The 23,403-nt window shown below is 41.6% G+C and overlaps 1 protein-coding gene across 1 annotated transcript in view; it reads right to left on the reverse strand.

Annotated features, from left to right (window-relative positions):
• Ntrk2 (neurotrophic receptor tyrosine kinase 2) overlaps positions 1–23,403 on the reverse strand; it is a 388,716-nt gene that overhangs the window by 350,952 nt on the left and 14,361 nt on the right. The window contains exons 5-7 of the mRNA XM_004639387.2: positions 6,308–6,382; positions 6,124–6,195; positions 1,895–1,963 (exon numbers count right to left, since the gene is read on the reverse strand). Of these exons, the coding sequence (XP_004639444.1) occupies positions 1,895–1,963; positions 6,124–6,195; positions 6,308–6,382 (216 nt within the window). The remainder of the gene's footprint in view (positions 1–1,894; positions 1,964–6,123; positions 6,196–6,307; positions 6,383–23,403) is intronic.

Genomic DNA, 23,403 nt, shown 5'->3' on the forward strand with positions numbered 1-23,403 from the left:
CGCTGGAGGACAGGCCCCAGGCTTGCCACACCATTTACTCCTGTGGTTTTCTGGTTGGGTTCTAAGAATCTCAGCGATCCCCAGAGACTTTCCTGTGAGTTTCTTTGGGGAAGTTGTGGTCGTGGTAGACAGGTTTAGGCTGTGTCTGCCCACCATCAAGTATCCCACCACTGCCCAAACAGGGTTTGAAGCAATGAGATACGGACTGTAATATCGAGGAAGATACCCGCAATCAGTTTAAACCCCAGTAATCCAGGATGTTCCCTTGAGTTCTGAGTGATTAAAAAAAAACTACAGTCTTTCTAAAAGGGGGGTGGGTAATAATCAAATCAGCAGATGAGATCAAGAAGCCAAAGGATGCCTTAATTTAGCAAATGCCGAAGTTCGGATGACCACACAGCCCTGGCAGGCAGCGGACTCCTTCCCCTGGCCCACTGTGTGCCCTCATCGCTCAGAGACTGTTCCATCTCCTTATACGCATTATGTTGGATTCTCTCTCCTGCTAGAACACAAAATCCTCCACACAGAAACTGCTGTCCTCGAAGATCCATGCCCCAGCCACTCTGGTAAGTAACAAATACACAATTAACACTTGTTCAGTGAATTGATTAAATATGCTGCAGGGAGAATATTGAAACATTAATGTGAAGTAAAATTTTAATTTAGAATCCACCTACTAACTACTGTACAAGTCTGAACAACATTTTTACACTGAGTGCCCTACTCTGTATTATAGATTGCCCTTTCATTTTTCATGTCTATATCCTGTTATACTGTACCCCACAAATACCTATAATTATTATGTGGTAATTAAAATAATCTTTAGTTGGCTGGTGAGATAGCTGAGTGGTCTAAAGCACCTGCTTAGGCAAGCTTAGGCTGAGTGCAGGGACCAAGTTTCGATCCCTGGCACCACATGCTGCACCAGCCCAGCCCCAGGGCAGGCTGAACTGGCCACAAAAAAATAAAATAATCTTTAAAAAAATAAATATCAGTGTAATTCCACCTTCTTGAATTCAATTTATTCCAAATAACTGCTGTCACCAAGGTCGTCACCATTAAGTCCCCTTTTCATCCTATTTCCCAGCAGCATTTGCTACTCTGCCCAGTTTTCTCGTGAACAAGAATGGATTTTCATAAAGACACTAAGATCAGGCAACACGCAGTAAGCAAAGACACTTCAGAATTAAAACGCCTTGACCTTCCCGGCCATGCGTGCACAGACTGTCCACCTCGGGCGCTGCCAGGCCCCTCGCAGCACGAGTGGCAGCAGTTCCTGTCTGTTCCACAGTGACAACTCCAAAAACCGAGCACACTCAGAAATGCTGATGGCTAGTCGTCAGCACATTTCTGCATTTCTCCTACCATGTCCAACAGAGGAAATTAGGGTGTAAGGATAAATACTGAGCACAGTGGCAGACCCAGAAGAAAATCCCCAAGATGGGGAGGGAGGAAACCTCTGACATTCACAGTGCCCAGACTGGCACTGAAGAGCAAAAGCCCGACAGCTTTGCCCACTGTTCTTTCCCTGCTGGCAAGTTCATTTCATAAAGGTCTGGACCTAACAGGAGCCAGAGACACTCTTTGAGACCTACAGTTGCTGTACTGCAAATCCCTTTGCCTTGTAATCCTTTTCCCTCCATTACAAAATAAATTATTTATGTGAAAACAATATTAAGTTCATCATAAATGATATATCGCCACTGAGATTTCTATTTTGAAATTACTGAACCATGTTTTCCTGAGGGAATGAAAGAAAAAGAGGCCAAAACGCAAGAAATCATTTCTCAAAAATTCAGATCAAGACTCACAGCTTTATGTATGTAAAAAAAAAGTCATTGCATAGCCCTTCTGTGCAAGTGTCCCCCACATGCCACACAAAATCACTACTTACAGCTCAGACAAGTCAAGGTGATGGAAATGTTTCCTAGACAAACTCGTCAGTTTATTTCGGGTGAGATTTCTGAAAGGAATCAAAAAACATTTAAGTGTGAATTTAAAAGGCTACGCTTTCAAAGGGATGCATTCAAACAGAAATTATGTTTTCAAAATATGAGTTTATTCAGTTGTGGTGCACAACCTAACTAGATGCCCCTTTCCTGCTTTCTGTTGGAATGATGGTTCGTCACTTTTCCTGCCTTTCCTATAGTTCTTGCTTACTAGGGAGGAGGGAGTATACATTTTATATTCTCTGCTTTTATTCTTTTTTCACCCCCTAATATTTATATTTTATATGTGCATTGAGAATCAAGTTATATACCTCACTAAGACTCTGACTTTTGAATAACTAATAGGCTATGTGAAATAAAGTTAAAATAATAAGCTCGTTAGAGGAAAAAGATGCTTTAAAACTAAACAGCCTAGTGAATTCAACATGACATTGTAGGAAAGAACACCCTTACTGATTTATAAGTACAAGTGAGATGTTACATGAGCTAAATAAGCTAATAATTTTATGATGAAAGTAGGAAAAAAATCCAAAAACAAGGAATACATTAGATCTTATCCTGAACTGGTCCAGCAACATACCACCTTGAGATGCAAACTAACAAGACAATGAAAAGATAGCATATTTGTGGTTTAAAGACTCGTAATGAATTTCCTGGCATGCTCCAAATATGTGTTTTTAATTGATGGATGAGTTTCCAATGATTAGTACCACGAGACCCTGAAATGGGAAATTCCCCGTCCCAATCCTGGTGGTTGATTCCTTCTGTGAGATTGTTTACTATTTGAATATTTTTAAAATATGTCCAATACTTGGGCCTCCAGACATATGTCTAATAAGTAAGATGAATGCAAAACAAACAACACCTGTCACACAGACAGCCAAGACTTTGACCACCAAGAACAAATCCATGAACTCTTTGGTGTCGTCTTCCTGCTCAGGGAAGCAAATTCCAGCTGTGAGTCAGATAAAACGAGAGCTCTAAGGGGGGCACAACCCTGCCCTGTCTCTGAGGCCAGTCTGCGTGTGTCAGCTAGAGGACAGCATGGGTGGAAGTGTCCTCATGTGTCTGGCAGGCATCGTTACAGAGGCTGAAACCAAGGAGCTAATGCAGAAGCTAAGCTAGTCCTTGAGTAAAGGCCACTGTGGATGCCACAATTCAATAAAACCTGGGGTTTGGCTCCTCTGGAACCTGCCTGCCAGGGGGTGCCTCCTTTCTCTTGAGGGCACTGCCTGCCTCACTCACGTAGGAGCTCCCCAGCAGGACAGGCACACCCACTGCCAAGCTGTGAGCGGCAGCTCCCTCAACCTTGCCTCCTGCAATGTGAATAAGAATGGAGCTCACTGAGGTACACAGGCTGAAAAGTCAGCCTTCCTGTCTTTCCTGCAGTCTTTAGAATACAAATGTTTTCACTTCTATCAAAAACTCTATTCTTCCTACAAAAAGAAAACAAGGGGGTGGAAAAAACCCAAAACCTTGCTCTTTCCGTAGGACGAAAATGGGGAGGGGAGACTGGAACAGAAGGAAGAGAGAACATGAAACCTGCACAGCGCCTCCTGCAGCGAGGGAGCTGCGGCCTCTCGGGGAGCAGCCGCCTCTGTCCTGCTGCCAGTAGCACCATGCAGAGTGGTCATGGCCCAAAGAATAAGACAAGTTTTATGAGCCGTACTTATTATTGGGGCCAAAAGCCAAGAGGAAGGAAGAGGGAAGGGGGAAAAAATGCAAGGATCCTCACTGTTTGATTAGCACCTTGACAAAAGCCCCAGGAAACTACTGGCTTTTCACACAGCCTCTGGGTTCTGAGAGCCTGGGCAGGAATGAGAGGTACCAGGAACACACTGAGTGACCAGTCACTCTGCCCTGGACACTCAGAAAGCAATTCTGACACGGACAGGAACCATGGGGTGGGGAGAGAAGGGAGGAAACCAAATGTGCATTTCACAAAAACCTGAAATGAAAGAAGCTGGTCTTGTCCATGTTTTTATACGGTGGAGAAACTCAAGGAAATCATCATCATATCTCAGGGGTGGAGGGAAACAGATTTCAACCTACAGAGGGTGCTACGTTCCCCACTGTGTTGCTAATGGAGGTGAGATGACAGGCGAGAAGCCCAGGAGCAAGCTGGTCCCCAGAGTTCTCACTCATCAGCAGGGATGGGCAGGCCAACGCCCAACCTGACCCCTCACTTCCCGTCATTCTCCGCAGCTGAACTTCCTATTTTGGCATATGGGAACCTCTTTTGCCAAATGAATACACGAAGTGGCATCTGACAACTTCACGCCTGCTTGAACACTTATTTAGTCTTATTTCATCTTACTACTTGATAAGAGCTATGAATGTTAGTAGAGGGTTCACCACTCGATCATTAATTGACTTCCCAACTATTGTTTCATAAGAAAACTGAACAGGATGTATATGCCTCATTAGTTTCCTATTTCCAAATAGTAACTTCTTGGGAAATGGGTGCATATTTGGCTCTAGCCAGGTGAAGCTGCATGCCGTACCTAGAACACAGTTAAATGATTCTACCATATATTACTGTAAAATAATTTTTCAATTATTTATTAATGAAACTACAGCCAATCAGAGCCCACTGTTCAAGTCATAGCATCAGGAGAAGTGATGGAATAAACGACCAGTAAAATGTGGTTTCTGAGTAGTGTGGGTCTAAGGTCAGCTGTAATGAAAATGCTAGAATTTAACCATTGAGGTCACTAATTACATCTAAGTGAGTACAATAAAGCATTTAGCCTTTTCCTTCTATCCAAACTTCTCCCTTGTTTATGCTGCCAAGGCCTACGCAGCCATCAGATCTGTACAGGCAAACCAACTACGGAGAAGATGCCAAAAATCATTTAAGTGAAATGTGTTAATAAATTTCCTTAGAGTTTTATCATATTTGTGCAGGGTGTTTTATATCTTAATTATACAGACTTTATTCTTAAAGTGGCTTCACCATTAATGTCATCTAAAATATAAAAAGACAAGATAATCAGCTTTATGAAATTAAATTAAGGCTTTTCATATATCAACACATCTCTACAAAATATATAGACAATCTGCTACCAGAAAATGATTTCTTTTATAACTGGTATAGATATTAGTCAGGAAACTGTTAGCCCAAGTATAGAAAGGGCAGATGTTATTAAAAAAGAATGGTTCTCTAATTGTACAAAGGGCATGCATTTTTCTCTTATAAGAATAAAAAGAGGGGTTATCCCTTGAACAATAATTCTACTACCTGGGCAGGTCCTAGAAAAATCCTCACACTGGTTGTGTGCATGCAACAGAAATAAGCAAGATTATCCCCAAAAATATGTATCCAATGAGATAACCCAGGTGAGAGCTGTATAGTGAGACTGTAGACTGGGAGACACAGAAGGCATCACTGCAAAGGGAATTTGGTCAGTGCAAGAAGAATGAATGCATTCAGGTAACAATCCTCCTGCAGAAGCTCCCATCTCACACCTGGGAGGTGGGGACCCCACTCTGCACTTGGCGGATGGCTTAATGAAGAAGCCCTTCTGAAAGGCCTGCTAACTAAAATGCCATCATTTAGAGAACAGAGCAGCAAATCATGTCTCATTTCCACTTGACTCCAGTCAGCAAAGCATCAGCATGACTTCGAGGGAAACATTTCCTCCTATTAACAAATGTCAAAACCTTTAGCATATCTCATGATGGATTTTTCTCTATATTTATCTACTCGTGACAGACTGGGTTGAGAAAACGAAGATTCCGAAGTTGGCCTGTTGTGGGGGGAACAGCATTAGTACTGTTCAGTTCCCTAACGGTGCCAAGGACATGTCAGCTTCTTTCAGCTCCACCAGTTTGACGTCTTCCAAGGAACAGGTCTTGATTCCAAGCAAAAAAACTAAAGACTCAGTACCAGGATGTAGTTTTCACATCGGGCTCCTTGCTAGTGGCCTGTTACTCTGTCCAAGATGGAAACAGACCAGAAATTCATGAAAGGGAGTAAACAGGCTGTTCTAAGTAGCCCTCTGAAGCCATTCAGAAATGAAACAAAATCGAAGCTGATGTTTGTAGGCTAGTATCACAGCCATACTGACTTTAAAGCAGGAAATTCAAAGTTGGAAAAGAAGGAAAATAGACACAAGAGGAAAATATCAAATAAACTGGACCCTGGTGAACAAAAGAATCAGTTGCTACTTACATGTGCTGTAGGTTGTTGTTTTTCAGAAATGCTTTATAGGCCACAAATTTTAACCCAGAATCCACAATTGTCCTATGAAAATACATAATTTCACGTGGGTTAGAATGAACCAGTGGGTACCTGCCCCACCACAGTAAAGCACTTGAAAGATCTGGGACCAAATACACAGCTCCTGGGTACTCACAGGTTTCTCAGTCCCACGTAGGCTTCCATGTCATCTTCGTTGATGATTTCTAGCCTTTTCTGATTTGCAATGAAACTACAACAAAGCAGAGAGGGGACAGCAGTGACTCCAGACATAGGCAACAAATTGGAAGAACAGGAAACTTTCACCCAACATCCATACCCATGCCAACCTATAATACAGCAAGGAGAGTAACACAGTATATGGCTGAGAATAAACCATGACAGACCAGGTTTCATGATCAATGTTAGTTTGCAAATTTCATATTTTCCCTCATCTTTTATCACTTACCTGACAAGTTCAGTTTTCCTTCCCTTTCTGAATTTCACCAGTGTGTGAAGGGGAACAGACCCTGAAAGTGCATGGACAGCTCTCCCACATGTCCCACAATTATAGGGACAACCATGGGCTCTGGAGAGCTCATACTGCCTGGAAAGCCTTATCCTGGCTCCTTTTCAAGAAACTGTCCCTTTTTTCTTTTGCATCTAGAAACAAAGGAATGTATTTCTTATCCTATCCCTGTCCTCTTGTTCTTTTCACACTCCAGTATTCTTTTTTTTTTTTTTTTTTTTTTTTGCTTTTTCAGAAATAGTTCCAATTTTTTTCCTTCAAAGAACCACATTTTCCAAGCCTCACATGACTATAGCATATTCTCTGTAGGAATCACATGGCCTTTCTGCTCCTCAAACCCTCAAACACAGAAGCAGTTTACAGGTTCTGTCCAGACAGAGAGCTCTCACTTGGACCATGATGACTGGCTCAGAATAGTGCATATAATTTCAACTCAACCAATGAGAATCTTCCTTAAGATTAAATAAGAAAATGGGGGGGGGGAAAGAGAGAGAGAGAGAGAGAGAGAGAGAGAGAGAGAGAGAGAGAGAGAGAGAGAGAGAGAGAGAGAGACTCTCTCTCCCATGCTGGGCTCATAGCTGAAGCATGGCAGAGGCCCAGGGTTCCCAAGGGGAAATCTTCTGCCATAGGAAAAGAGACTGTCCAAGAATGAAGTCAGCATACAGAAAGAAACAGGCAAGGAGGTATAAGAAACTCCCACTTGAGCCTTTGGATCCAGCCATCTTTAAAGCTACATGTATACTCTATATTCTGTCACTTATAATCAAAGTCCTTAGTATAAACAAACAGCTAACCTACACCCCTAGAATTTCCTATGCTCTGCCAGTTGTTGACGTATCTATCTCTTTTGAATTTTTTTGGATCATAATTTCTATGAAGACGAAAAGGAAAAAAAAAATATCCAATGAGAGAGTGCACAGCATCTGTAGGTGTCTCCTAAGCAGTGGGGAAAATATAATGATAATAAAATGGACAATAATGATTCATGCAAATGAAAAATCAAAAAAAGAAAAGAAAGATAAATTCTCTCAAGATACAAATTACACCAAGGAGAATAAATTTTAAATGATGCACACAAACAAATCATCCCATTACATAAAAAGGTAGCCTCCAAGATAGGAGGGCAGCGACCTCGCAAAGACCTTGGTTCTCCCGGGGCCTAGTGCTTCAGCCATGCTCAGAAGGAAGCCAACAACGTTAATACCAGACTATTCCCTGCTCTCTCCCAACAGACACAGAAGGAAATATTTTAAAACTTGCATCAAATGTTTAATTTTCAAGTTTTTATGAACTATTTCAAAATCATCACACTTTAGAGATGCTTTTCCGAGGCTTCCACTGCGCTGGTCTTCTCCGAAGAGACCACAGTCTCCTCAATCTCCCAGATTATCTGACAGTAAGAACTGAACTCCTGAGAGTCCTCGATACTTTGAACACTTTGCTCATACTGCTGGCAGCTAAAAAGGTAGAAATGCAGACATTTCCCTGCAGTCCCCTCAGGACCTCCTGCTAAGCCTGCCTTTGCCTCCCAAGCATGGTGGCTGTCCTTGCGCTGAACCTCTCCTGCCCCAGACTCCTGCATCTTCCTCTACCTGTGCTTCTCTGTGGGCTCCATGTCTAGGGCAACTGCCTGCTTCTTGTTAGCTACCTGAGCCACACTTACTGCACAAGCATCCTCTATATTTTCACCATTCTTTTAGCTGTTTATGCTCTTCACTTTACTTATATTTCATTTTAACCACATATTTAACTTAGTAACTTTAAGTTGTAATTGAACAAAATGCAATGAGCAAACAAATAGACACAGAGTAAAAGTCAAAGTAGAGACATCAGTGGGGCCCAGAATTAGGTTTTAAAATATATATACTTGTTAGGAAAGAGTAAAAGTTTAATTTGGAACTTGATGGTCACCAATATCCAAGAAAAAAGTAGAGCAAGTTAGGTCAGTGATAAGTTTACAGTATTTATGAGATGAAAATAAGTCAGAGAGACATTAAACAAAGCAGATCACAGCTGTTCTTGGCTCTGAAATCAGAAATCACCTCTTTACTGAAGAACTGTGTGAAATTATGAAAACTGCTCACAGAGAATTGTCCTTCACAGCAGGAGAATGCCCTAGATGGCCTTTTCTCCTGGTCCAAATAGAAACACCCAGACAAAGATCGGATCCTTAGGTTGGAAGGATTTCTCCAGCAGTTGAATCCAGGGGTGTCTCTCCTAAGATACCCAGTAGAGATGTCCATAATACAGCTGCTAGCACTAAACCGTGAAGAAATCTACTCCTTATAAATATACTCTTAGCTATCTCTAAGGGAGGACTAGAACTAGAAAGGAAACCAGTGAAGATATTAACAAGCCATTCACAGAGGGAAAGCCTTCCTGCCAAGAAACACAAGAAAACTTGCTCCTCTCACAAAGAACCTGAAATGAAAATTATAATCTCATACATCTCGCCTCCTCTGGAGTGACAGAATGTGTAACCCCTGAAACTATAGAGCATTTCTAAGGATGTGGGCTTTTGTTTCTTACACTGGTGAGCATGTATAAACTGGTGTTACCACTTTGAAGAACATTTTGTCAGTATCCTGCAAAATTATAAATTGGCACTCTGTGCAGCACAAGTCAGTCTCTGTACAGCCGCCCAAGAGAAACTCTCACACATGGATGTAGGGAGCACAACATAAAAATATTCACTGCAACATGCTTACCTGAATATTATAATTTCACTGTAATAGGGTTAAAAACCAGAAACAACCCAAGTATCCATCCACTATAGTAACAAAAACTTTAAAAAATAAAGTATATCAAATACATAAATTAAATCAGATATATTTGAGCAGAGAGATCTCCCTGTTATATGAGAAAAATAAGCAAAATTCCATACTGATGTATATAATATGTGTGTGTGTTTGTGTGTGTGTGTGTGTGTGTGTGTGAAAACACTTAAAAGTATGCCAAAACAATCCCACTGCATATTTGCAGGATATACATGATGTATAACAAGATGATTGCAAGGAGGATTATCTTGACAAAAAAAAAGCAGATCTGGGATAAAGAACCCTAAATTATCAAGTATTTATTTAATTAAACTGCTAGCCTATTTCTTTTATTAAAAGACAAAAGATGTGCACAAGAAGAGGCGAAATGTTAAGGCACTTGTCCTGAATATGGGTAAGTTCATAAAATTATTACATCTTTGTACTTTAAAAAAAAAAAACCTTTTAATTGATGAAAAGGAAAGAAGAAAGGAGGGAGAGAAGGGATGGAAGGTTAATGGACACCCCGTACAAGTGAAATGATGGCCAGAAAGCTGCCTGGGGTTTCTCAGTGACTCTGTAGATAAACATACCTGAGCTCAGGTCACTAGCTTCCTGGGCCACCCAAGTAGTGAGGCCTCTGACAACCTCCCCACAACCCCTGGGCAGACCCAAGGTGAAGTACGTGCTGCACTGCCCCCTACTGGTGATTTCTTTCTGCATCCCTAAGAGCCTGGACCACAAGTCTTTTCTGACTCTGTCCTCAACCAGGCTTTCCCCAGAAAACCATTTCCATGGCTCTTGTCAGAGTGCAGTGCCACTCTGAGGACTCTGCTTAACACAGTAGTCTCCAGAAGGGACTTCATCTTCAAGAAAGGAAGTAGAAGCAAGGGCAAGCTTAGCGCTTGGTCCATAGCAATCTCCAGTGCCCAGGGCTCTAGAAGGCATATAAGGCCCTGGGGTTTTCAGACGTACCCTGCCTTTGAGAAGTGCCCTCTCAGGAATCTCACAGAAGCTAGCAGAGCTCAGGTTCTTCCAAGAAAACTAAGTCCTCCTCCCCTATCCTCAGAGGCTGCTTCCTTCTCTTTTAGGAAGTCAGCTGCTCTTACATCATGACTATACTGGATGGATTGGGAATCTTCAATCTGACCTCCTAAAGAATTTGCCTGAGGGACAACCCTGAGGGATCTCTGACATGCTTCATCTATCAGCAGTCTTCTACATTGTCTCCAACCATCCTATGGTGCCCAAAATGTGCCTTCCTCCTTCCGCAGGTTAATCAAGGCCTTCTAGAACCAGGACTGTTTTTAATAGTTTTTTTTTTCTTTTTTCATATGTTTACTACACTCCAAGACCTAAAAGTTGGATAGCATATGTATTGAGAGTCTCAGTGTTCATCTAAGTTTATCCTGAAACTGTACAAGACCTGAAATACCTCTTGAGTATTTGGTAGGCAACACCAAAAATGCTTTTTAAGGCATTTTTAAGGTATTTTCCCATCAGTGGTAAGCATCTTTTGGCTGTTATAGCTCTTCTTGAGTCTGTAATTAAGAATTAGAGGGATTGAAGGAGGACAGGGGAATTGGGAAGAAAAATAATCAAGTTATGTCATGTATAAGTATAAATTCCATATGGTGAATTCACTCATTATATATACCTAAAGTGTACCAATAAACTTAATATTTTAAAAAAAGGGAAAGGAGGTACTCTTTATATCCACAATTTTATTTTTTTACTAATGTATCTAACGTCCCAACTATGAACACCTCAAAATTTGAGGCTCTATTCATCTCTTTGTAGCTCCATTCCCCAGCGAAGCCCACAAAAGCTGTGCGCTCCAACAGGTACATTCACCTGCTGCTTGGAGGTGTTACATCCCCACTCAGGACACCAGACACATGCACACATGTGCACAAGAGATACACACATACTGGTGAAGACTGTGGTCACGTAACTTCACATACTATGTACAAACCAAAGAGACTAATGAAGATAATAACAGAGAGAGGAGAGCCAATATAAAAGGTGAAATTTTGTTTACCCAATCTAACTGTAAATGTAGATTTCAAGCATATAACATATTGATGCAATAACTTATTCCCTAAGTGATGAAAGGTAGTTGCTCTGGGCCATATAAGGTTCTATTTGCCATGGAACCCATTAGGGAAGTAAGGTTAGAAATGGCCTCCAGACCATCAGATGGCTTTAAATCTCAAAGGAGAGCAGTGGATGTTCTCAGGGAGATAATGCTCATGGTGGCATTGTGTGACAGGCCAAGAATAAAAGACCCCCAGCTGAGACACAAGCACCTGTCCAGTGAGGTACAATGGAAGGAACAAGCAAACAGAAAATACTGTTTTATCTTGTTATATCTTGACAGATGAAGAATGCGAAGTCTATAGGACTTTTCATCTTGCTCTGCATCATGACCAAAGCTTCCCCCAGCTCAATCTGATTTCCAAAACCTTTAATAAGTCATTTTCCTCATGATAAGGAATTTCTTCTCTTTGGACTTAACAAAAAAAAGGCTTTTTGGAAAAGACATGGAATAATTCTAGAAAAAAATCCACAGAAACATTTTTGAATTATAACTTTCCTGGAAAGGGTCTGCATCACATTTTAAAAGATTTCACATGTGCTTTAACAAGCTACCAAATAATTCTCTAAGTAATATTCCTGAGAAATACAGAGTGGTTTCTAATGCATATTTCCTTAGTGTACATTAGCTTAACAGCAGTACTACTCAAAAGTAAAATTTCCCCTTTGCTTAGCTTTCTTTACAAGCAACACCTCTAAATGAAGTGGAAACAACAGTACACATTTCATTAGTGACTCTTCACAAATAGAATTCCTTCCTACTAACACCAATCACCTCTACCTCTACAATCTGAGAGATAGATCAACAAACAGACAGATACAAAGAGACACAGCTTATCAAAGTAGATAGGTCCCAAATTTCATCAATGACAGTGATAGGGCCCCAAAATGAGGGCCATGGGAGAGACCATGCAATTCTTTATTTTTACATTTTCATCTGATTTATTTCATTTATGAAATTCAAATCGTTATGCCATAACAAAACTAAACAGCAGGGTTGTCATTGGTGTTGGTGATGTTGCTGCTGCTGCTACATCAGGCCAGGTAAGGATAAGTTTCTTGAGAATATCTTCTCTCCTTGTTACAGCTTTTTTATGTCGCTATATAGACACCTACTCCTGACTGTCCCATTCTGTGCCAATGGCCCTTCATCTTAGTCCATTTGAGGACAATAATAGCAATTAAAATGAGGATTGAAAAATGCAGAAAGTGATCAAAAAACCATTTTTTTGAGAAGAGGACCATGTCATCGTTTAATTTTCAGTGATGTGATTTTTACCTTGGGGGATCCAAAGTCCATCATCAGTGCTTCCTCCTGTTGTTGATAGTTTCAGCTCACAGTTTGGAGGAGAAAACCCAATGTTACCATGGCAATTATTCTTGGTACTACAAACCCCATGCCCTTTATATTTCACCTTGGGGGTCACAACTTGTTTTAGGTCTCTGGATAGTTGAGCAAGTTCCTCCATGACAAAATCATAAGTACAAAGAACTCCATTTACAGCTCCCAAATTTATCTCCATGCAAATTCACTTCCTCTGTACACAGAAAATTAGCACTCCTTGCATATTTCCAGTACTTCTGCACACTGAAGATCCCTGTCTCTGCATACTCTTTCACAGCAAAATGCAGTACTATAATTGCATGGTTCTAAATGAAAAGCTTTCACAGCAGGTACACAAGCCTCAGATTTTCCACTGCAAAATTTTGAAAAGTCACAAGTCTATTTCCTACATAGAGGTCCTTTTTGGGATGTCTGACCACCAATAGGATTCTACCATATATTTTCTTTCACAGGGAATTACTTTTCTTTAATTGCTCTTATTCTCCAAGTCTATGGCAGCTTTACTTTCTAAGCAAAAGAGCTGAGAAAGTTTTAAAAGTTAATCCAGGAGCCAGTGCCAGTGATACTGTGATGAGCCAATGCAAGGTGCAAGATTGGAGTAACATGTGTGGTTCTGTTCTAGAATCAATACGCCCTGCAGTGTTTGGGGATGTGAATACAGAGAATTCCACACAAGCTTATAAGTCTAAATCAGAAGAGCCTCATCAAGTAGGTTGTTAAGCATCAGCCCATCCAGATCCCTTTCAACCAGGAACTTGGAGACAGTACCTAAAACACCCTGCTCAGGAAACACTGATTGGGCCCCAAGGGCAGAGCCACACAGATAGTGCCTCACCACCTACAAATGCCACCAAGACAATGACTAAGCATGCTGCCAATGGCTCCTTCCATTTCTCAAAATAGAAAACCGAGGCCCACCCATACCAGGTCTCTTACCCAATGTCACACAGCTATGAAAATAGGATTTCAACCAAATCACATGCCTCTGAAATCTGAGCTCACAGCCACTATATTTTCCAAAGTCAAATGATCTCAGGTGTGTTGAGTGTGGCATAGCTCTAGACAGCAATCACTATTCGGAATTACTAAGACCATGGACTTTAAAACCCAGCAACTTCAAAACAGAATATTTTCTAGAATTTCTGCATAGTAGAGCTTCACAAATGGTCATGGCCTAAAACCTACAGATAATGAAAAGAAACAAGATACTTTTTCAGATAGCTCCCATATTACATTTACATAGTTATAATAGGAAATAAGAAATATTCAGATTTTTTGTATATTTTTGTTTATTTGTTTAGACAAGGTCTCACTATGTAGTTCAGGCTGTTTGTGAATTCATTATGTAGCCAGGGCTAACCTCAAACTTGCAACAATCCTCCTGCCTCAGTCTCCCGAGGACTGAGATTACAGGCATGCACCACCATGCCTGACATGATCATCAGATTCTTATACACTGTAAAGCTCTGAGAATGGAAGCTCCTGGAGCTGCCCAAAGGCCATGGAATTCAAGAACTCAAGTGCCAGAAAGGAAAGAGCACTATAGTATGAGGGAGAAGTATAGAGGCAAGTTTCACGTCTTCCTATTTACAGAAGCCAAGGAATGTCCCCATGCCTCAATTTCTTTATCTGTGAAGTATGATGATTAACAATGACAGGACTGTTGGGGAAGTAAGACAATCGACTCACATCTGAAGATCTCAGTCAATGTCAGTAATTATTTAAACTGCACAGAAAATGAAGATGCTCAGGCCTGGCCTGGTTACTAACTAGCTGGTGAGCTTAACCTCACAGCGATTCTAGGGCACACATCCATGGGGAAGGAAATTTGGACTTCATAATGTCTCAGTTCTTTTGTATACAGTCTATGAGAAAGAAATCTCCAAAATATTATTTTTCTTCCCCATTTTTAAAATTCATTTTAATGAGGAAAAAAAGTAAAATAGCAATAAAACAGTTTCAAAACAGGTTAGTAGGACAGTTACAATAATTAATACATTGCATATTATTGTCTTCTTAATAGTTATTCAGAGGACCAGATGTAGACATGATATCTTGTCTAGACAATATTAGTACAAACCTTTCTTCTCATTGAACTAAGAAAAAGTCGTTCAATGCAGCTGTCCCCCTTCTGGGATTTTTCCCAAAAGAACTCAAAACATCATATCATAATGATATATGTGTGCCTGTTTATAGCAGTACAATTTGTGATAGCCAAATCTTGGAAACAACCAAGATGCCATCACCTGAAGAATGGATGAAAAAGATGTGGTGTTTTTATAAAGAAAAATAAACTCAAAGCCTTCATAGGTAAGTGGATGCAACTTGAAGCTATACTAAGTGAAATAAACCAGATACAATGTGTAAATGTCATATTGTCTCCTTAGTGTAAGAACTCAAAGGGAGAAATAAAAATTGAAAGGCATCTCCAAAATATTCTTAAGAAATATGTTACTTTCTACATTTTTCTCTGAGAGTTCATAGAACATCATTCCTACCTGTCTCTACTGATAAGATTTCCAACAAAAAACACCATGAAAACATTAAAGCCTACATGCAATACATTGGTCTCCAGTAGGAAAGTATAAGTTTACTGTGATTCATCAGCATAGCCATCAGTCCAAATATAAGAGGCAGCACCAACCTGCAAATTATGCGACAGGCAAAGGATGAAAACTAGCCTGCTAGAGGCCGCAGCAAGCAGTATGTGTACGAGTCTAATCAACATAGGGTATCAAGCCTGGTGTGACTGTACACACCTGTAATCCCAGCACCCAGAAGGCGAAGGCAGGATGATCACTGTGAGTTCAAGGCCATCCTAGGATAACTAAGCAAATTCAAGGTGAACCCAAACTACCTAGTGAGATCCTGTCTCCAAAAACAAAAGACAAAACAAAATTTAAAAAAATAGAAGGTTGTAGGTGCAGGGACCAGGGTTCAATCCCTCGCATGCCATGCCAGGCCGACCCCCCAGGGCAGGCTGAGATGGCGACTGAGACTTGGTATGTTGGCATGTGCCTATAATCCCAGTGCTTGGGAAGCTGAAAACAGGAGGATCATTATGAGTCCAATCTGTGTAGTGAGACCCTGTAGACCCTGTACCAAATACTTAAAAAAAAAATAGATTGCTATTTTTTGTTTGCTTATTTATTTTATGTTTATTTGATTAATAAAATGTTTTCATTCAAAAGACATTTTAATCTCTGATTTCCCCTGTTCTCTTAAAATTAAAGAGAATCCAGTAGATTGACCAACCTTTCCTCCCGGTGGTCAGAGGGAGGTCAGCAGCACTGCTTCCCAACTGGGGTTCAGAGTGCAAATCTGAGTGTGACATCCTGACTGCCTTCGGCTGATCGCTGGCTTGTGGGGAGGCTTTACGACACCTCCAAGACAAGTCTCCTCCAACAAAATGGCTCAGAGACTACAAATTACCTCTACTTGTTTCACGTTCTCTGGAAACTTCCTGTTGTTGAAAATGAAGAAAACCAGATGCAGACACAGCCAAGTATAGTGTAATGCTTGGGGTGGTGACAAATACAATCCTCAGGAGGAGAATGGCATGTTTCATTCTTAATTATTTTCTTCTAGACAATTTACTTAATGTCATATATTTCATATTAGATGTTGGGTGTTTTGCTGGGTCACACAGTGATGGTCTGGACGTCAACTGTGCTTCAAAGGCTCACATAAGAGGGATGGTCCCAGGCAGGTGCGACTGGAAGGTAGGGGAACCTTTACAGCGTTACACCTGGGGTCTTGGTGATAGGACATTAGGTCACTAGGAACACAGTTCTCTGTCTCTCTCCTCTCCCTCCCTCTCTATCTCTGCCTCTCTGTCTCTCTCTGTCTCTCTTCTCTCTCTGTCCTTTCTCTATCTCTCCTTTCTCTCTGTCTCTCTCCTCTCTTTCTGTCTGTGTCTCTCTTTGTCTGTCCTCTGTCTATGTCTCCTTTCTCTGTCTCTCCTTTTTCTCTGTCTCTCTCCTCTTTCTCTGTCTCTTTCCTTTCTCTGTCTGTCTCTCTTTTCTCTGTCTGTCTCTGTCTGTCTCTCTCCTCTCTGTCTCTCCCTCTCTCTCTGTCTCTTTCTCCTCTCCGTCTGTCTCTCTGTCTCTGTCTCTTTCCCTCCCTGCCCCCCCTTTCTCCCCAACCACAATCCACAATGAGCAGAGCAGCGTCATTTCCCCATGAAGTTTTGGTTCAAGCAGAGAAGCCAAGTGACTGTGGGCTGAAACCATGAGCCACAACAAACTTCTCACCCTCAGACCGCTTACTGTAGGTGCAATGATAGAAAGCTAACAAACACACCTAGGAAACCAAGCACAAGAAAACCAAGTTCATAGCAGATACCATGACATAGTTTTACCATATTAAACCCTGAAGAGCTTCAGAATGACAATGAGCCCAATCCTAAATTACTGCCAAGAAAGGATTCGGTTTCTGTTTAGGTTCTGATATGCTATTTTCAACACTAGCCAGTATGAAGCACCAGGCACTCATGCGGGGACTTGGGGTGCGCTCTACAGCCAATGCGTAGAGCCAATGCGTCCTGGCAGGCTCTTGCGGGGAACCTTCCTCTCAAGGTCGCACTGCTCTCAAGGTCGCAGCTAGTGTGAGAGCTGGAGGGAGCTTCCCCCACAGCCCAGGAAGCCACCTGGTCACATGTGCTTCCAGGCCAAAACCATCTCTGCCACACTGGGGTCCCAATCCCCTGCCCAAGGTCGGGGGCAGCGACAAAGCGGCTTCCCAGTGCCCGCAGGCCCTCCTGCTGGTACTGCCACAGCTCCTCTCCACAGGCAGCCGGGGCGGCTTCCACTGAGAGGCCGAGCTGCTCAGTCCTCATAAAAAGACGTCAGCCCCCGCCATCTGTCTGTCTGGTTTGCGAAGAGAATGAATCGGGCCTTCCCCAGAAGCAAGACTAAAATCTTCCAGAGGCGATCAAGCGATCAGCACTCCGGTTCTGTGGCGCCTAGCTCAGCCCAGGGCGTGTGGGAACAGGAGCACAAGAACCTGCGCTGTGCCTGCTTGTTACAGCTCCAGAGGTGGCCATTCACGGATGGCTGTAGCCTCCTCGCAGAGCTGGCGTCCTCGCCCGGTCTCCTCGCCCAGCTCTCACGGGCCTTCGCAGGAGAAAGAAATGAAATCTACTTCTGTATTTTTCATAAAAGCTGAGCGTCGCCTCATTCTTTTTCCTTTAAACACACAGTGCCAGACAGAGCTGTGTTCCTGTGGAATTAGGAGGCACACTCCTTCGGAATAATGAGCTTCGCTTTGCACTGCCAGGAAGTCGAGAGTGAGTGTTGAGCTCAGCTACAGCTACTTTGCCAGCCATTAGGGGCAGATGGGGTTTTTATGTCTTTTTCTACTTCTTATTCTCTCTCATTTTTACTCTATTAACCTTATTATATAAAATTATGACCATCAGTTATTCAAATATTGATGTTAAATTGTCACATTTGTAGTATTTATTCTATAAAAATTAAGTGGTTGATCCATAAAATATGCTGATGGGAAGATTTTATTCTTGTTTTCAAGAAAAGTAATAGTAAATAATTTCATCTATTTTTTCTTTTATTTTCTGCATTCCTAAGCCACAGATGGAATGCTCATAAAAAATGAAAGCCTGAAACTCAAATCCAAATATGTAAGTTACCTTTTTTAAATGTCTTTTTCTGTTTCCCTGTTACTTCAGGCAAACCAATGCTCTATTTCTGAGTCATGAGGGTCACTCCCGTGGCCATCCTGGGCCGTAAGAATTCCAGGCAGCATCCAAGTCAGCATGGCTTGCAGCACAATGCGGTTGGAGAGCTCCTGGCCTTCAGTCAGGCTAAATCACTCCACACTAAGAGAAATGTTGGAGCTCATATTCCTGCTCCAGCATCAGGACAGATCAAGCATGGCGCAGAGAAAAATGAGCATCAGGCACAGCATCTAGAATGAGAATGATTCAAGCGGTAAAACTCTGGGATCTCCTGGAGGGGCCGTTTTGACTCTGGCACATTTCTTCAGCCAACATTTATAGGTGGTGAGAGTAGAGACAGTGCCAGCGTAATGGGTGCTCTCAACTTTCCTTTCATGGTTGCACCTCTCATGCTAACCTCTGCTCATTTTTATGGAGGGGTATACATTAGTTTCTTTGCTATTAATCTACAAAATACTACTGGAAAGGAATCCCAATTGCAAGGGTTTGCATAAGCCTACAATATAGAGAAGTTATTTGGTAGAAAGGAGGGTATGTGCATCTAAAATTCCTAAACAAATCTCCTGTATAAACCTTTAGTTGGAGGGTTATATCAATGTTTGAAAAGCACATTTTTTTTTCCTTAGGTACCTAGGGAAGTGACATTCACAAGAGACGGAGGGGAGAGTGGCAGTTGCCAAGGGCAGGGAGCCACTGTGCAGTACTCAGGGTTGCAGTTCTGCAAGATGCAAGGGTTCTGCAGGTGGCAGGGGATAGTGGGGCCCTGTGCATCAATGTTAATGCCATGGAACTGTCATTTTTCAATGGTTCAAGTGGCAAGCTTTATGTTATCTGTATTTTACTACAATTTTTAAAAAGAAAAATATATCATTGATAAAGGACTTACAGTTAAAGGGTGAGAATGATTTAAAAAGCCAATGGAGCACCTACTGACTGCCTCAGGGTTCAGAGGAGCTGTCAGTAAACAATCTGATATGAGGACTATGGACTATACCAAACCGCAGTACCAAGACTGTGACCTGAGCAAAGCATTGGTTAAATCTGGCTCATGACCACTCAGTACATAAATGGTCAGTATCCCAATCAGCTGAGCACACCAGGCCCTACAAGAGGACTGCCCTGAGCAAACCCACAAGGACACATACCACTTGCAGTAAGGAAATGAACCCCCTGTCCAAAGGTACTACTGGCCACAGCACCTATTCAGCGCCAAACTCAAGGCAGAGCCATTCACGTTTCAGTTCTCCACCAGCCTGCAGAATCTGCTTTCCAGCCCAACACAGCTGAGGATGGCCACACAGAATGAATCCTACCAGAATGCAAACTGTGTGTCAGGTGCTATTACAAACATTTTTCATGCCTTGGACCAATGTAACCTCACAGCCCTCTAATGAAAAAGATTCTGTCGTTGACCCATTTTCCAGATGGGGATATTGAGACACAGAAAGCTTTAGATATGAGTAAAAAATAGCAGGAGTTCATTACGCTACACTCACTATAGGAGCTGTTAACCAGCCAGGAGTCCGGCCTTACCACAAGTGTTGTCTCCTGCCCAAGTTCTCCACAAAAAAATGATGGTGCACCTTATCATCTTCAGTGTGCCAGTGTGGGAGAGGATGAAGTCCAAGTCTACAGTCTATGGTGGTGCTGACCAACTTCAGAAGCCTAGATTGTACACACAGCTCTATGGGAGGTCCCTTGAGATGTTGGGAGAGAGAGGGAGAGGGTGACTCAACTGGAAGGGGGCCTGCTTGTATCCTCAAAAAGTATACATGGTGGGAGCTGACATAAGTCTTGATACCCAGAACCAAAATAGTAAATATGTAAAAAAATGCCAAATGAAAAGACATGCTCAAAACATATTTGTTGACTATCCAAATTAATGTAGGATATAATCAATCATTCAACAGCACACATAAAAACAGTTATTTCCTGACCTCCATCTCAGCTACCCATGGGTAAAGATGACTTTGTCCGTGAAATAACTATCCATTTCTGAGATAGATAGATAGATAGATAGATAGATAGATAGATAGATAGATAGATACATACATACATACATACATACATACATACATAGATACATAGATAGATAGATACTAAATGTAATGAAAGAATAGTAATGACTGGATTCTAGGGCAGGCTGAGTAAGTAAAAGGGACCAGTGAGCTCAGCTTCAAAAGTCACTATTTCACTCGTGAAAGAACAATTCTCAGACAGAAAAGAAAGGAGATAGCTTAGAAGTTAAATGCCAGAGGGTCACCCAGGCTTACCAAGAGACCCGTGACTCAACCAAAAATCAGACTTTTCTCCTGAGAGTCAAATACCATAAGTCAGTTTCATAATGTCCATTCCTTTAAAACTAATTTAACTGTCAAAATACATGTGAAGTCTGAAATATTTTCATCTGTATGTATATCATGAACATACTTCATTGTGTAAATGTAAATAAGCGGATGTTATTTATCTTGAGGGAAAATTATCTTTTTGGATTATTCAACACAAGCTGTTCACCTATAGACTTCCCTACTCTATTTTTAAAAGCCTTCCAATCTCTTATGTCTATCAGTTGTTTTATTATCAATTTTACAAACAACTATCAAAATTTCTCAGATGCCTGATAGTGCTAATTATTATAATTATGAAGGCAGCTGTATTAAACATTCATAAGATCAGCCTAATGCCTGTGTACTGCAAAGTCATAATAATGCATATATGAGATGCTGTTTTAAACTGGCTCTGACATCTTTTTATAACCTTAGTTCTTGGAGAGAAATAAACAGTCTCTACTATCATACTACAAGAAGGATAAATCACATTTGAAATCTCACTCCTGCACCACGTTTTATGAGAAGTACCATAAATGCAGTCACAGGGAAAACTGCGATTGATCCACAGGACTATCCATTATTAGCTATTACGGGACAGAGAAGCACAAATCTTTCTCATTAGACCCATTTGTCGGCTGGAGATCAGGTATCCCTGGGATAGTTCTTTTTCCCTGGGTTTATCTCTGTTGTTGAGCACCCCTCCCCCTTCTACACTGCTTGCCCACACCCTCCCCACCTCCCTCCATGGAACTCTTCCTGGTGGAAGCCTACCTCATTAGGCTTGGCCTTTCCACTGACTTCTTACTGTGCATGAACTAGCACTGTGCGTTTTAATTCCATAAAGGGTAATTATATACATAAACATCTCAGACTGATGACTTCAGAAGAGTCCTGCCTAGAGGTTTAAGAATCAGTGGTTCAGAGACCAAGTCACAAGTAGTCTGATTTGGAATTCTAAAGGACAGCTTCACGTGTGTGTGGAGACAGCATTCACACGTTTGTCATGTGTACCTGCACAACTCGAAGAACTGGCACACTGTGCGGCTGCTAGGACAGAGCTGTGCATAGACTGCATTGCCTGCCTTCATGCAGTGTGTGCCCTGGTGGTATGCACAGACAGGGACATGGGCATGTGCCACAATGCTGAGGGGCTTGGACTGCCTGTATGAGCTCATGGTGGTGGACCCACATCCTGAAAAGCACAAAGAGAGACACGAAGGAAAAGCAGGTGTCACCAAGAAGGACGCAGTAGGAAAGAGTTCTAGGCTCAGGGCGCAGCCCCTGAGAAGCCTGAGAGAGAGAGAGAGAGAGAGAGAGAGAGAGAGAGAGAGAGAGAGACTAGAAGTCAGGGCCCAAGGCCCTGGGCGGCTACATCCACTTTGGATCTGAGGACACTGTGTACATAGCGCGACATGTGAAGAAGGCAGGAGCTGTGCTGCACAGAGGAACATTATCCTAGGAGGAAACACCAATAAGAGGGGGAAGCTAGGCAGCAGCTCTACAAATTCATGTGGAAAACTTATCAGCCAAAAAACGGTTCTGAAAACTGGAAGCGAAAGCTGACAAATAAGACTCATATTCCAAAACAAAACAAACAAACAAAGAAAAAACTTCTAATCTTTAGAAGTTTTGGGAGGCAAAAGTGTAGTACTGGCATTGGAGTAGACCAAGGGCTAAGACAGTAACACAGATCCTCAAGCAGGCACAAATGCAAGGGTGGCCTACTATATCATAAACACTTAAATTAGTCAATAAAGGCAGAATATCAAGAAAGGTGAATATTAATGGTGTTGACACACCTAATAATCTGATTTGCTGCCTTGAAAAAATAATTTAAAAGTTGCTACAACACCTCTCTCATTTCAAAACTCCAGGTGGAATAAAGCTTTAAGTGTAAAAGGACAATATAGTTAAAATGGTAGGAAAAAATATGTAGGAAGTTTGGTTTATACAGTGAGGAAAGGGAAGCCCTTTTTGGCCACATCTATAACATAGATGCGATAAAGGAAATAGTAAACATTATTTTTTAAAAAAATAATTGTACTTTATAAGAAGGAGAAAGGGCGGGCAAGGGGGAAGGAAGAGGAAAGGATATCATAATCCATAATTGACATCAGAAGATGTACAAAATGTTAGGAAAAGGACAACTGTTCTACTGTCAAAAGACAGGTTTGAATGAATTTTTTAAAGGCCGCCACAAACCAACAGAAAAAGAAAATAGTTAAGGCACATGGCAACATAAATCACTGAAAAAAAAATACAGATGACTTATGAACATGTGAAAGGCCCTTATTCTGGATCATAATTACAAAACTGCAAACTGAAACAAATGTGATACTGTTTCTCAGGAATCTGATTGACAAGAGTCAAAAGGTTGGATCATGAGTTGTATTGAGTTAGTTAAAGAAAAGCAGGGCCAGTGCCTGCCTGCCAAGGGCAAGGTTCTGAGTTCAATCCCCAGTACAGAGAGAGAGAGAGAGAGAGAGAGAGAGAGAGAGAGAGAGAGAGAGAGAGGAGGGAGG

Source organism: Octodon degus, unplaced genomic scaffold (genome assembly GCF_000260255.1).
Source record: "Octodon degus isolate 3935 unplaced genomic scaffold, OctDeg1.0 scaffold00111, whole genome shotgun sequence".
Taxonomy (NCBI): Eukaryota; Metazoa; Chordata; class Mammalia; order Rodentia; family Octodontidae; genus Octodon; species Octodon degus.